General features: G+C 50.1%; 1 protein-coding gene across 1 annotated transcript in view; it reads right to left on the reverse strand.

Annotated features, from left to right (window-relative positions):
* The window catches only part of DNAH2 (dynein axonemal heavy chain 2), an 87,503-nt gene that overhangs the window by 16,716 nt on the left and 55,771 nt on the right, over nt 1–15,016 (reverse strand). Inside the window, exons 44-62 of the mRNA XM_060134044.1 lie at nt 13,424–13,576; nt 13,154–13,245; nt 12,626–12,824; nt 12,249–12,473; nt 11,168–11,272; nt 10,235–10,423; nt 9,950–10,035; nt 9,691–9,821; nt 9,384–9,533; nt 8,863–9,030; nt 8,455–8,615; nt 8,036–8,175; nt 6,488–6,620; nt 6,238–6,377; nt 4,734–4,944; nt 4,407–4,523; nt 4,095–4,236; nt 3,236–3,405; nt 2,981–3,097 (exon numbers count right to left, since the gene is read on the reverse strand). Coding sequence (XP_059990027.1) covers nt 2,981–3,097; nt 3,236–3,405; nt 4,095–4,236; nt 4,407–4,523; nt 4,734–4,944; nt 6,238–6,377; nt 6,488–6,620; nt 8,036–8,175; nt 8,455–8,615; nt 8,863–9,030; nt 9,384–9,533; nt 9,691–9,821; nt 9,950–10,035; nt 10,235–10,423; nt 11,168–11,272; nt 12,249–12,473; nt 12,626–12,824; nt 13,154–13,245; nt 13,424–13,576 — 2,829 coding nt within the window. The remainder of the gene's footprint in view (nt 1–2,980; nt 3,098–3,235; nt 3,406–4,094; nt 4,237–4,406; nt 4,524–4,733; nt 4,945–6,237; nt 6,378–6,487; nt 6,621–8,035; nt 8,176–8,454; nt 8,616–8,862; nt 9,031–9,383; nt 9,534–9,690; nt 9,822–9,949; nt 10,036–10,234; nt 10,424–11,167; nt 11,273–12,248; nt 12,474–12,625; nt 12,825–13,153; nt 13,246–13,423; nt 13,577–15,016) is intronic.

A 15,016-nucleotide genomic window follows, 5' to 3' on the forward strand; every position in this document is an offset into this window, starting at 1 on the left:
GTTTTTATTTTTCATGTAAGAAATATATGCACAAGGTTAAAAACCTAAATAATATAATAAAAGGGGTTATAATGAAAAGCTACAGTCTTCTAGCCCACTTTTCCTACTCAGTCCCATCCTTCAGTAGCAAATTATTTTTTAACCATTCCTCTTTTTATGTCTTCTGGTAATTACTTCCATATCTGACTATTACACTTATGCCGTTACTATACACATATATATACATACACACAGTTTTTACATTTTTGCAGTTTTAATCTTTTTTTTTTTTTTTTTTTTTTTTGGTGGTACGCGGGCCTCCCACTGTTGCGGCCTCTCCCGTTGCGGAGCACAGGCTCCGGACGCGTAGGCTCAGCGGCCATGGCTCACGGGCCCAGCCGCTCCGCGGCATGTGGGATCTTCCCGGACTGGGGCACGAACCCGTGTCCCCTGCATCGGCAGGCAGACTCTCAACCACTGCGCCACCAGGGAAGCCCTTAACCTTTTTTTAATTAAAAATTATTATGAAACATTTCAAACCTAGAAAAAAGACTAATATAAGCAATACCTATATACCCATCACCTAGATTTAACAGTTGTTAACATTTTGCTATATTTATTCCATCAACTTGTTTTTTGCCAAAGTATCTTAAATTGCAAACTCATGACATTTCAACCTTAAATACCTCATAAGGCATCTCATTTTTTAAAAAGGACATAATCATGGCATCATTATCACACCTAACATCATCTTTATCTTTTTTGAAAATAACTTTTCCCATTTATGTCTTTTTTTTTACACTATTGAAATTTTATTTTTTTTCAAGAAACAGGATTTTATAATAATTTCTTTTGCTATGTAATACAGCTTTTATATTGTATGATGTTTTCTTCTTTTTTTTAAACATCTTTATTGAGGTATAATTTTGAATAGTGAATATGTTTCACATGAATCAACATTCTGAAGGAACGAAAACATATAGAGTGAAGGGACCATCTTCCTCCTACTCCAGCCCCCAGCACCCAGCACCCAGCCCCAGCCCCAGCCTGAGAGAGAACCACTTTCGCCAGTTTCTTTTCTTTTTTAAATTTATTTTTGGCTGCGCTGGGTCTTCGTTGCTGTGCGTGGGCTTTCTCTACTTGTGGAGAGCGGGGGCTACTCTTCTTTGCGGTGCGCGGGCTTCTCATCGCGGTGGCTTCTCTTGTTGCAGAGCACGGGCTCTAGGCGTGCGGGTTTAGCACGCCGCATATGGGATCTTCATGGACCAGGGCTCGAACCCATGTCCCCTGCATTGGCAGGCGGATTCTTAACCACTGCGCCACCAGGGAAGCCTCTGAGTGAAAGTCGTTAAGCCAACCCTGTGATATTCTGACCTTGGCAGGTGGCTGCAGCTTTTTCCAGGGGTGAGTGGCTATTTCTATAGAGGCAGGATGTTTGAAGGAGGGCAACTTCTAGGAAACTGGACTTGGGCAGAGGAAATACGTAGTCTGCAAGGGTGGCCTTAATTAAGAGCATTGCAGTGGGCTTCCCTGGTGGCGCAGTGGTTAAGAATCTGCCTGCCAATGCAGGGGACGCGGGTTTGAGCCCTGGTCCGGGAAGATCCCACGTGCCGCGGAGCAACTAAGCCTGTGCGCCACAACTACTGAGCCTGCGCTCTAGAGCCCGTGAGCCACAACTACTGAAGCCTGTGCGCCTACAGCCTGTGCTCCACAACAAGAGAAGCCACCACAATGAGAAGCCCGCGCACCGCAATGAAGAGTAGCCCCCGCTCTCCGCGACTAGAGAAAGCCCGCGTGCAGCAACGAAGACCCAACGCAGCCAAAAATAAATAAATAAATTTTTTTTAAAAAAAAGATAGCATCAACCAAGTTAGAGGGCAAGTGAAAATGAAAAACTTGGAAGCAATGAATCTGTCTTTCCAAAAGGGAAATGGTTAAATAAATGATGGTCTACAAAAAAAAAAAAACACGAAAGAAAGACTTCCTTGGTGGTCTAGTGGTTAAGACTCCGCGCTTCCACTGCAGGGGGCACAGGTTCAAACCCGGGTCAGGGAACTAAGATCCGGCAAGCTGCGTGGCACGGCCATTTAAAAAAAGAAAAATGATGGTCTAGCTATCTACTGGCATAACATGCAGCGGTCAAAAGAAAGCAGGAACTCTTTATACACTGATACAGAACAATCTTCGATATATAAGTCAGTAATATAGGAAGGTGCAGAACAGTGTGTGTAAGTAATGTAAAAAAAAAAAAAGAAAAGAAATTTTGCCGAAACAATAATCTGTAATATGGGTTGCTTTCAAGGGAGCAGAGCTGGTGGCTAGAGAGTAGAAGGTGGGAGAGAGAATTCTTACTGGATATGCTTTTGTACTTTTTAAATTTCAAACCATGTGGATGTATTTATATTACCTATCAAATCAATGATAGAAAATTAAATGATAGACTGAAAGAATTTTGAACTCTTGATAATAACATATTCTGCCTGGTTAGGGAGTTACTTGTGCATATATCTTGTAGGAAATCACCTTCTGGATCGTCTAGCCCACTCACAGGAAATACCCCTCTCTACCTCCAGACGACCCCATCCCCTCCCCAGGCTCCAAAGCCCCCACATTCCTCCAGGTCCAAGCAGCAGTGTGACACCTTTGTCCCATCCCCCCGGCAAAGACACATTTGCCACACGGATTTCATCGGCTACTGTCTCAGGGTCCCTCTCCAAAGGGCCCCCAACGAAGGATGGCAGACATTGCCGGCTCCCCCGTCAGTCTTGGGAAGGGCTCCTTGGGGACAGTGCCCCTGTGTGTTTGTAACCCTCTCAGTCAGCTTAGCTTTCTGAGCCAGAGGCAGACTTGTCTAAACAAGGCACAGACAGGGAGGCAGACAGGACTGTAAGGGAGAGGGGAGTAGAATTTGACAGGGAAAATTAAACAGTCAGGAAGCATCCCTCAGAAATCTGGGAGAGGGACCACCTCGGAAAACGGAAAACGCGGGTGTGAGGCTCACCTCACGCAGCTTCTCCTGGGCCTCGGCCAGGGCCGCTTGCTTCTCCTGAAGCTGGGCCAACGCAGTGTTCATGCGGATCCGCTTGGGCTCCACCACCCGGTACAGCCGCCCGTACAGCTGCGGGGAGACAGCAGGCACCCTCTTACCCGCCACCCACTCACCTGCCCGTGATCCTTCCTTCCCACTTGGGTCTTCCATCCCCCCTCCTCCTGGGCCGGCCTCACTGCTCCCCCCTCCCCACTGGCCACCGCTTACCTCCATGGCGCGAACCCACATGCAGAGGGACTTGGCAGCCAGCGACACGCGGCCGATGATGTCAGGCTGGAAGTCCGGCTGGGCGCAGTAGGCCCCGATCTTCTTCAGGACCTTATCTGAGATATTGTCCTTATCAAAGTTGATCAGTGACTTGATGAAGTTCTGTTCCCCTGTGGGATGAAGGTAGGGGGCCTCAGCCAGAGGGCCCAGCCCCCCTCCTCATCCAGGCCACATGCTTCCTGGGCTCAGTTCCCAAGGCCAGCATATCTGCCCTCATCCCGAGCTCCTTCTGCTGACCTTGCTCCCTTCTCTAGACCCTCGAAGCTCCCAGGGCCTCCAGGACCTCCGCAGCCTCAACTCCCATCACTTACCTTCAACGCTCTCAGCCCGACTGCCCCACACACCATTCTTTCTATATACTCTGCACCTTCCTCTAGGGCAGGGGCCACCAAACTACAGCTTACAGGCTACATCCTACCACCAGAACTCAGAGCAGGAAAACTATCGCAAGAATAAAACAGAAAGACTCTTTATATCCATTTTCTGATTCTTGTGTTTTTGGAGGATGGGTGAGCGAAGACATTCCTGTCCTTGGATTCTGGGATATATTCCTATAATTCCTATAGCTTTATGAAATTTTTTTTTTTTTTTGCTTAAATTAAGATGAGTCATTTTCTGTAACTTACAACCAAAGAAACTTGACTGACATTTATGCCTTCTCTTCCTTCCTGGGCTCTGTGCTTTGAGGGTTGGTACAATGCATCCTTCATCTCTGTCTCTCCAAGTGCCTGACACCCAGCAGATGATTAGGGAATGCTGGGTGGACTCACGTTAATTACCTTCCGGATCCCTGGCTTACCTAGCTGCCTCTTGGCCTCTACCCAGGTGGGCTCGTTGCCTCGGAGAATCATGACTGCCTGCAACACCATCTCCACTTGGGCAGGGGGCCGTCCATAAGACTTGATCTCTCCTATATCCTTCTTGTTCAAAGACTCCAGGGCCTGGGAAAAGGGATTAACTTGGGGACAAGAGTCAACTCAGGTGGTAAGACAGCTTCCTTTATGGAGATAGGACCCAGCTGAAGTTCCCCTCTTCTTCCCTACTTCCCCAGGGACTTTGAGAACAAAGAAGGCCGGCCCCACCCCCTTCCTGAGCCCTCCCACCCTGATACCCGCATGGCCTCTTCCAGGGCTGGCAATGCCTCTTCTAGATCCTTCTGGGCATTGTCAGCCAGTGCCTTGCACTTAACTTCCTCAATTGCAATCTTCTCACTATTGGCTGTGACAGCCTACGGATAAAAAGAAAACGAGGGTTTTGATTTCACCTTGAGCAAAAGTGGCGGTGACGGTGCTGGCGGCAAGAGAAAGAGAAAGCTAAAGAAAACATGAGGAGTGGAACTCCCATTCCCTGCTCTGTAACCAGTGGAGACTGGGAAGCCCCTGCCCAGTGGGTGCGGGGTGTAGGGGGCACGAGGGGCAGGGGAAGGGGGCGGGGGCACCTTCTGCTGCTCATCCGCTTCCCGCTTCTGCTGCACGATGATGACCAGGTACTCCTCGCACTGTTTCTGGAACTCAGCCACCTTTTTCTTGGCATCCTCCAGCTCCAAAGACATCACTTCCACCTTTTCCCTAGTTTCATCGATCTTAGACAACCCCGTCCGCAGCTTATTGGCTTGGTCCAGCAGCTCCTGCCGCTTCTCTGCCAGCAACCTAGGGGACAGAGTAGGATCGGTGCCTCAGGAGCCGGGGCACCCAGAAAGGAGAGGCCCATTTAGTCTCTTCCTTCCCAGAGCGGCTCTGGGCCCTGTCTTCCCGCCCGTTGCCACCAACACCATCCTGGTCAGATTTTTATCATTTCCTGCCTGGATCATTGCCAGCAGCCTCCCAACCGGTCTTCCTGCTTCCAGACTCTCGTGCCTCTGATTTATTCTACACACCGCTGTCAGAATCCGCTTGCTTGCTACTGTTTTCATCACACCACTTCCCTACTTGAGACTCTTCCCCGCTGTGCAGCAGACAGGGGGGCTGCAGTGAACCAGAAAACACAAACTTCTCTCAAGGGGGCGGCCATCTCTGGGCTCCAACCTGTTTTTTTCCATTTGAGAATGAATGTGGGCTCAGTATTGCCACAATTTCTGATGCTTCGAGACAGACTGGAAATCAGGAGTTTTCTAAGGCTCCCCAAGTTTTAAATGTTGGCGACTCACTCAAAAATGAGTTTTAACATTGTACAGCCAAAGGAAAATGTCTATGCAAGATTGTTTTCTGGATTAAGTAATAATAGGCATGTGAAGAGCTTAACGCAGTGACTGGGAAATCCTAAACAGGATGTTAGCCTATGTACCCAGGGAAGGCAAGGACTTTATTTTGTTAACTGGCATATGTATTACAAGCATCTAAAAGAGTGCCTGGCACAGAGTAGGTGCTCAAAAATATATTTTATATGAATGAATATTGGCTATCATTATTATTACAAATGGCTTTTTCTTCACCTTTGAAATACTAAATCCAATAAATGAGGTTTTTTTTACCTTACTCTTATATCCTTCAAAGCAAATTATTGTGTTGTGCACATAAAAACTCAGTCAGTACAACTTAATGAATGAATATACAATTCTTGGGAATGGTGGAAAGTCTAGAAGATGTTAAAGGCAGAGAGAAGAGGACCTACATTGTCATATATACCCATAATATAATGTCACAGTTGTATTGTGGTTGGGAAGAGAGACATCATTCTAGAAGATAATGACAGAGAGGTGTATAAAGTGGTCACAGCCAGAGGGCCCCTGAGATGGCCATGTCCCCTGGAAACCCCATCTCTCTGTTTAACTTCCTGGACAGAATCAAGGTCTCTGGCATCTCTGCCATCCCACATCAACATCCCAGTCCTCGAGCGGGTCCCCTTGGCCAGCTCCCGGATATTTTCCCTGACTTCATTTCACCAAGCACCCTCGAAAGACACCAAGCTCCCTGGCCCTCTGTGCCCCCTACTCTTCATCGTACTTTTTATATCCAGATACAAGTTCCAGGTAGTTGGTGGGTGTGACGTAGTTGTATCTTCGAAGTTCCAGCAGCATCTTCTGGGAATACTGAGCCACTGACCAGTGCATGGTGACGAAGATCTGGGCCACCTTCCTGTGGATCTGAGGCCAATTCATAGAGGAGGCGAGACAGAGCAAGAGTAAAGGCAGACAGAGAACAGAAATGGGCGGGAGGTGCAGGGGGGGAGGAAAGGTGGGGAGGAGGGCCTCACATTCTCCTGGGTCCCCAGGTCCGCTCCCACCAGATACTTCTCAGCCACCTCCAGCAGGGCCTCGCGGGGCCACTCTGGGAACCAGTTGATGGTTGTGCAGTTCACCAAGGCTGGGTACTGGCGGATCCAGTTCCTGGCGTGGGTTTCGAGAGGCAGTTAAGCCCAATCGCAGACTCAGCCTCCAGCGAGGGGCTTCGTCACAGCCCCACCCACTCCCCAGGAACCTAAAAGCCCCACCCCCGTGCCCCTGTGTCTCCTTGTCCAGGTTTTGCTCCCCTCAGAGCTGATTCAGTGCAGGGTTTAGAAACAGGTTCTGCGGTCAGAAAGACCCGATTCCACACCAACTAGGTGTGGATCTTGGGGCAAGTGATGTAATCTTTTGAACGTCATTTCCCTTAGCTCTAAAATGGGAATAACAAAACATACTAACTAGAGTTGTTAGGGGATTCAATGGGGTGACACATGTAAAATGCTTAGCACAGAGCCTGGTACATGGTAAATATGCCATAAAGCAAAAAGATGAAAAGATAAACAAAATGGTAACCCAAACCGCCTCTCTGCACAAGTTCTCTGTCGTCCTATTTTCCAATGCCCTTGAAAATCTAGTCATACCAAGAATGGATCAAATGTGGTGTATACACACGATGGAATATTATTCAGCCTTAAAGAGGCAGGAGATTCTGACACCTGCTACAACATGGATGAACCTTGAGGACGTTATGCTAAGTGAAATAAGCCAGTTACAAAAAGACAGATACTGTATGATTCCACCTCTACGTGGTATCTAGAGTGGTCGCTCACAGAAACAGAAAGTAGAAGGGTGGTTGCCAGGGCCTGGGGGTGGTGGGGGAAATGGGCAGTTGTCCAGTGGGTATAGAGTTACAGTTTTGCACAATGAGAATGTTCCCGAAATCTGTTGCACAACAGTGTGAATATACTTAACACTGATGAGCTGTATACTTAAAAACGGTTAGAGACTTCCCTGGTCCCTAGAGTGGTTAAGACTCTGCGCTCCCAATGCAGGGGGCCCAGGTTCAATCCCTGGTCAGGGAACTAGATCCTGCACGCATGCCGCAACTAAGAAGGCTGCATGCCACAACTAAAGATCCCATGTGCCACAACTAAGACCTGGCAACCAAGATAAATAAATATTTTTTTTTAATTTAAGAACTTCTCTTTAGCAAAAACAAAAAAACGCCAAAAACTTAAAGAAAGTGAAGAGACAAGCCACAAACCTGAAAAAAATATGGCTAAAATGATTAAATTTTATGTGTGTTTTTAACCACAATTAAAAATTTAAAAACAAAACATAAAAACCACCTCCATCTTCCGGAAAAATAAAGAAATCTGATACACCAAAAGGCTCCCATGTAAGCAGCAGGAACGTGCTGAAGGAAACACAGGCTATGTCCAGGAGACGGGGTGTACAGGGCTGGAGAGGCCAGCGCTATTCCGGAGTCTCGCCGGAAGAAGGCACAGGGGCCAGAACCGGGGAGGAGGACCCCGCGATGAGTGGGGGCCTCGAGGGAGAAGGCTGTAACAAGTCACCTGAAGGGGTCGCCCACGGGGCTGAGGCAGAGGACGATGTGCAGGTTGTTCCGCACGCGCTCGGTGAAGTAGGCGAAGAGGCTGTCCGAGGACTCGGGCACCTGCTCGGCGCGGGCCTGCTCTATGATGAGCGTCTGGATCTGCGTGGAAGCCGCAGTCAGAGGGCTGAGGTTCCAAGGGCAGAACCCAGGGCTGGAGGGAGGAGGGAGTAGCGGGTGGCGCTGGGCTCACAGGGTGTGGGTTTTAAAGCAGCTCGGCCCACCTAGCGTCCCGCGAGGGAGGATGGCAGAAGAGGAAGCACCACCTAATGGGGGGCTGGAGGGAGGGGGTGCTACGGCAGCATCCTCTGGGATTAGGTGAGAAGGGGTTAGTTAGGAAGGCCAAAGAACCAACTGGTAGTGGGTGTGGAAGGATCGCACCTCTTCAAATTCATCCACCTTGTAGAGATTGGGGACCTCGCCTGAGCTGAGGATGTTGTTAATGTCCTCTAGGAATGATTCGTCAGCAACCTGGGTGTCCACAAAAAGGAAGGACGTGGCCTTGAGCTCTACCCCAGCCTGGAGATACAGACGCTTGATATCTGGGCCAGAGGAGACAGAAACACTCTTCAGATTCAGCATCCTGTCCCTCCTTCCCCTTCTGAGATTCAGGAGCCCTCCCCGAGCTGGCAACACATACATGACACCGTCCTGTACCCCACCCGGGGCCTGGCGCGGCTCCCTACCCGGCTTCCATCCCTCCTCTCACTTGTCATCACAGGAAGTTCAGGCATCTGATCTTTCACTCCCAGCCCCAAACCCTCTTCCATCTCAGAAACCCAGCGTTACCGTCTCGGAATTCCTGCTTTCGATAATGTTTGGTGACCTCAATCTGGAAGGTGATGTACTCGCAGATGGATGAGGCCAAGCGGGCCAGACTCTGGCGTCCGCTGCCCCCAATGCCCACCAAGAGCATGTTGCCCCGAGGCTGTCCAATGACCCGCACAATCCGTGTGACTGGAGGGTAGGGGGTAGGGGGTGGGGGTAATGAGTTGGTTGAACAACCTCAGGGGACCTCCAGGCCCTAGGCTGGGGACTGGGATGACTAAAACTGCAGTAGAGGAACCAGGCAGCGTGGCAAGAGGTTGGTGCCTGAAGCACTCGTAGCAATTCAACTCGCAACGTCCACCATCTCTGTTAAACACCATCATCAAGGAAAAGCCCACCCATGGCCACAAGCACATCTGGGGTTAGGGAGGAAGGCAACTTCTGAGACTTGATTTGGGAGCAACCTGGGAAGAGATCCCCATTTCCTTGGAATATCCCATAACTGGGAGGCTGGAGAAGGGATGGGAGCAGGAGGTGCTCACTGTGTTCAATGGCCTCTCGGAAGAGCACCAGCTGCATTGGCACGACGGCGGGTGACAGGTTGTACTCATTTAGCGCCGTCTCCATGGCTGTCCTCAGGACCGTCAGATCCGTCAGGTCTTCGTACACCTTGGGCTCCCGCAGGAAGTCCCCTGGGTCATGGGAAGAGGGGGGCAGATCTCAAATGCCTGGTCCTCCCCAGGCTTCCCCAAAGGGCCCTACGCATCCATGGGACTTGGTGCCCCGCCTCCCCTTCTAACCCATCTCCTAAGGGTCTCCAGCCTAGAGGGGCCACAGCTCCCAGCTCACCAAAGATGGGAGAACGTTTGTTGGGACAAAGGTTATGAAATGTGAGGTCAAAGAAGGAGCCGAGTTTGTCACTTATGATGCCCACGAAGGCTTCCATGTCTGCCGTGTCAACTAGTCGGTCAGAGAAGACTCTGTTGGGAGGGAGCTGGGGTGAGATCTGGGAATGAAGAGGAGCGTGGCCTTGGGGAAGGGACAGGCGGGTGGGGGGTGGAGGCTTGGGCTTGGGAAGGCCTGGACCTGGCAGGCACAGCTACCTCACCTGAAACATTCATGGATCCAGAGGCGTGTGATGCTGGACTTGGTATCGTGAAAGTCCTTGCTGGCTCTCAGCATGCCCTGGAAAACCTAGGGAAGGGGCGTGGCTAGTGGGATGGAGGGAGGGAAGAGAGTCCCTCCAGAAGTTTTAGAGAAAGCAGCATTCCCGGATGGGGGTGGTTTGGGGTGTGTGGGCTGCTACTGAGCTCCAAGGCTTACTTTGAGGAGAGGAGAATGCCTCCAAGGAGGCCGTGCTGGGCCAAAGGGGCAAGGTCTGACAGAATTTCACCTTGGAGATGTCTCGAAGGTTGAAGAGGTAGTGGATCTTGGCAGGCGTGGGCAGGAAGCGCTGTACCACAGTGTTGTACACATCCAAGGTGGCCTTGGTCACCACATCCCCAGTGGGCTTCACCTCTTCCTCAAAGTCCTGGAGCTTCTGATTGATCATGGTGCCGAATATCCGGAGGATCTGCGACTCCTAGAAACAGGCTCTCAGGCTCAACATTGCAGGCTCATGACCTTTCACCCAAGGGGGGGGCTAGGGTCAGGGGAGAAAAGCACTTGTCTTGGGGGCAGAATTTAAGGGGGGCACAAAAAAACCTCAGAAATCAAGAGAAATAATGCTTTAGTGTAGTATTTAAAAATCAAGATTAATGCAAACGGTCCACGATGAACAAATACGAACATTTTAAATAAAGACGGGATCCGTATTCCTGGTTTTTCCTTTTGCCTCAGGCTCTCATGAGGCTCAGCACGGTACTATACTGACCTTGTACTTATTTAAAATTTTGGCATCTTGTTCATTGTGAATTTTTGGCATAAATTTTTTTTAACGTTACATGAAAATATTATCTCTCTTGACTTCTGAGGGCTTTGGGTGCCCCTGAGTGCCTCCCTTGCCTCACCCCAGCCCTGGGCCGCTCCCAGCTCTCTGCTTTGGAGGCTCTACCTTCCTTGTCTGTTTGGTCCCCACTCTCTGCCCACTGGGACTGTTAGGCTTCACATGCCGGAGCCAGGCTACACTCTCACCCTGCAGCTCTCCTAGCTCAGCAGAAGCAAGGCTCCTGCAGAGAGCGGTCTCCCCTCCACGTATCATAGCTCCCTGAGTACAACTCAGCCCTGGGGGTCCTTGGGCCCCTCTGTGATCTGCCCCATCGTTCTCTGAGCCAGAGATGGCTTGGCCTTCTACAGTCCCCTCCCCCAGCCCTCAGGATGCCCTCACCGTAGGGAAGGTCATGTTGATGATGTTGAAGCGACTCTGCAGCCTTGGGGAGATGACGGTCCGTCCACCCCCGGAAGGGCCCATGGCAGCCATCAGGAACATGTCCTAGAGAGCAAAGACCAGATGGGGTGGGGGGTGGGGTGGGGGGTGGAGACAGGCGAGAGGATGGGAAGAGAGGGAGCATGGAAATAGGGAGGATGTGAGAGGAGCCATGAGGAAGAGAGGAGATGGAGGGACAAACAGGAAGAGGGAAGACAGGGACGGAAAGAGCAGGAAGAAACACGGAGTAGAAGGGGCAGGGAAAGGTGAGGGGAAGGAAGGGATTTGGGACACTTTTACAGAATTACTAAAGTAATGTAATTGTTCTTATTTCATCATTATAATCCATGTTCCCAAATTGGAAAATAGAGGTAAGTTAAAAAAACAACATTTGATTACATCTTCTAGACTTTCTCTTCTTTTCTATTTTAAATAAACAAATAAATATATATATATACACACACACACACACACACATGTATCTGTGTATGTATGTGTGTGTTTTTTCTCAGAAACGTATGAATATGTTATTAGGTGAGTTTTGGACCCCGAGGGCCAGACAGATGAGTGCCCCAGATATCAGGCTGGAATGGCTGCCCATTGATTCAGGAAAAAGAAACAAGACATTCAGAATCCCATGGCAGAAAAGCCAGGACTGAAGGGAGACACCTGGATTCTGGGTGGGGAGCGGAGGTGGTTACTGAAACAGTGGGAGGTGGAGAGGCCTGGCGACGGGGTTATGGGCAGCTCTGGTTGGCATCAGCGTTGCCATGGGAGCAAGGAATAAGAGGCCTGGGAAAGGAGTGGAAGTTGGAGGACAGGCTCCCTTGGTCAGGAAGCACAGGACAGTCAGTGAGGAGGGTTACTAACAGGAATTGATAACCTAGGAGCCAGATGTGTGGGTCCTGAGAAAGGCAGGACACTCCTGTGCGGGGAGGAACATAGGCTTACAGGATTCTATCCTGGGGTCCCAGAGGAGCGGGGACTGAACCCATCATGGGCGGGAACGGAGGCCTGAAGAACAAATTTTCGGGATGCTTACTCGTATGTACTTGATGGTCTGCTTCGTTCGATCATACCAGAAGCCATAGTCAATCCAGAGGCGAATCAGCTCCAGGGGGGGCTGGGACCCAAACGTGTCCTTAGCTGGCATATTTAGGTCATCCATGAAGGTGATCATGCTTTTGCCTCCAAATGGCACATAGACACCCTTGGTTCGCTTCTCCACCCTGCTCTCAATGATGCTCTGCACATTATTGGATGTGGTCTGGTGAAAAAGGCACAGAATGAATGCTTGGGTCCCCCAGGAGAAATACGGGGTTAGAGAGGAGTGTCGACCAGGCACTTGGATCCCAAGGGGGAGCAGAGGCAGGGAAAGAGCAGGGAGCTGGCGGCCTGGCCCTGGGTCCTACCACACACCTGCGCAGACATGTTGACAGTGAGCACTGACCACTGGCTGGAGGGCAAGGACTGCAGGACACTCTGAGCGATGGACGTCTTTCCAGTCCCCACGGGACCCACCAGCAGGACGGGGTTCTGGTTGGCCACCAAGGTGCTCACCAGGTAGTTGTAGCGGACAGTGTCAACGGTGGGCACCGTGATCTTGTAGAAGGGGAAGCTGGTGGGGAAAGGGACTGTGTCTCAAGATCGTGGCCCGCTCCTTTCTAACTCCCGCTTCTTTCTGCCCCGCAGTGTTTATCCTCCTCCGGCATCACCACTCTCTAATCGCCAAGCCTGCCTCCTGCGGGGTCCGGGGATCAGGCATTCTCCTGAAGGACGCTGTCCCATTTCCTCTAGATCCCACTTCCTGCACTGGAAAGCCATCTCTGCCTTGGGATCCACCCTCTCTTCCTACAGCTCACTTTTGCACCCCTCTTTGGCTCTCTCACCACATCGCCCACCCACCGCAGCCCCAAGCCTGACCCACCCCCCAGGTCCGGCTCTCACTTTGGAGGGTAGCGCCAACTCTTTGGGAGCTTCTCCTCAAATGATGTCCAACTCCGCATCTTGGGGTCCACAAAATACTCGTACACTGTGTCCTGAGGAGGGAACGTGTGGCGGGTTACCAAAGCCTTCCTTTAGCTTTTCCCTGCCCAGAAAAAGCGCTCACAGACCACTGGGCAGAAGAAAGAGAGCTGGGCGGCAGGCTGAGGCTCAAGAAGAGTATAAGGATCAGGGAGGCAGAAAAGCAGGGCAGCTGGGTTTGAGGGCCCTGACCTTGTTGGGGAAAGTGCCCTCAATCTCTCGGAGGTAACTGTCGATCTTCTTGCGGCCCTCCTCATCCACGGAGGCACACACAGACCAGATCATGCTGAACACAAATGTCAGCTCTACCATGGAGACGAAGTTCTCACCATCAGCTGGGTTCACCTGGGTGCAAAAGGAGAAACGGAAATACCGTAAATCTGTAAGAGGTGGAGGCGTCTAATTTTGGCAGCTCATCACAAAGGCTTAGAGTTTCCCTCCCTTCCTGGTTCTGTTTGGAAAACCTGTATGGCTGTAGATAAACCTAAGTCAAAACATTTAAATTAAACCTACGAAGTTACAGCGACACGGTGGGAAATTGTGTTGAGACTCCACTGTCTACCATATTGAATCCAGAATCTTTAGTCTGTCCTTCCAGCTCAACACACATCTCACCATCCTCTTCTCGGGGTCTCTGCTGCAGCGAAGAGGGGTTGTAACACCGCCAACACCATCCACCCATCACCCACCCTGCCCAGCGGGGACTGACTCTTGTGTCTCTGTGTTTTTGCAAAAGCCATTCCCTTTACCTAGACTGCCCTCCTCTCTTTGTTTTGTTCATCAGCGTTCTTCCCCCTACCCAGTCCTCCTTAGCAGCTGGGTGCCATTGACACTATATTACTGTCCTTTTCCCCTATGTCATTTTGCAACTTCACCGACATGGTTTTAATTTATATTAACCATACCAGGAATGGCACACACTGTTATAGATCTTAATTGTCATATAACTTTATATTAATAGTTGAGTGATCTGTCAATGTCCTTAAAGACAATAGGAACCATTTCTAGGCAGTAACTTAATCTCAACAGAAAAATACTCAATTTTGGTCCTTACTCCAAAATTCTAAACCAAACAAAAATTTTCTTAAATATCAGTTAATCTGAAAATTTCTAAAACCCCTCATCAGATTAGGTGGGGAGCTCCTCCCAGCAGAAACAGTATCCCAGGGTCTTCCCCAGCGGTCCAGTGGTTAAGACTTCACCTTACAATGCAGGGGGTGCGGGTTCAATCCCTGATTGGGGAGCTAAGATCTCACATGCCTTGCAGCCAAAAAAACAAAACATAGGGGCTTCCCTGGTGGCGCAGTGGTTGAAAGTCCGCCTGCCGATGCAGGGGACGCGGGTTCGTGCCCCGGTCCGGGAAGATCCCACATGCCGCGGAGCGGCTGGGCCCGTGAGCCATGGCCGCTGAGCCTGCGCGTCCGGAGCCTGTGCTCCGCAACGGGAGAGGCCACAACAGTGAGAGGCCCGCGTACCACAAAAAAAAAAAAAAAAAAACATAAAACAGAAGCAATATTGTAACAAATTCAGTAAAGACTTTAAAAGTGGTCCCTATCCAAAAAAAAAAAATTCTTAAAAAACAAACGAAAAAGAAACAGTATCCTAAGGTCTCACAGATTCCAAGACTTAATATTTCATTTTTGAAAGGATGGAGAAATGAGGAACCAAATGAACTATCCTCAGCTCCCAGATATGGGCAGGAAATTACAGTGAGACCCATTGTGTACTATATCTGATTTAGAGTCCTTAGTTTGGCCTCCCAGTGTGCATGCACATGTGCGCGCG

Source organism: Lagenorhynchus albirostris, chromosome 20, assembly GCF_949774975.1.
Source record: "Lagenorhynchus albirostris chromosome 20, mLagAlb1.1, whole genome shotgun sequence".
Lineage (NCBI taxonomy): Eukaryota > Metazoa > Chordata > Mammalia > Artiodactyla > Delphinidae > Lagenorhynchus > Lagenorhynchus albirostris.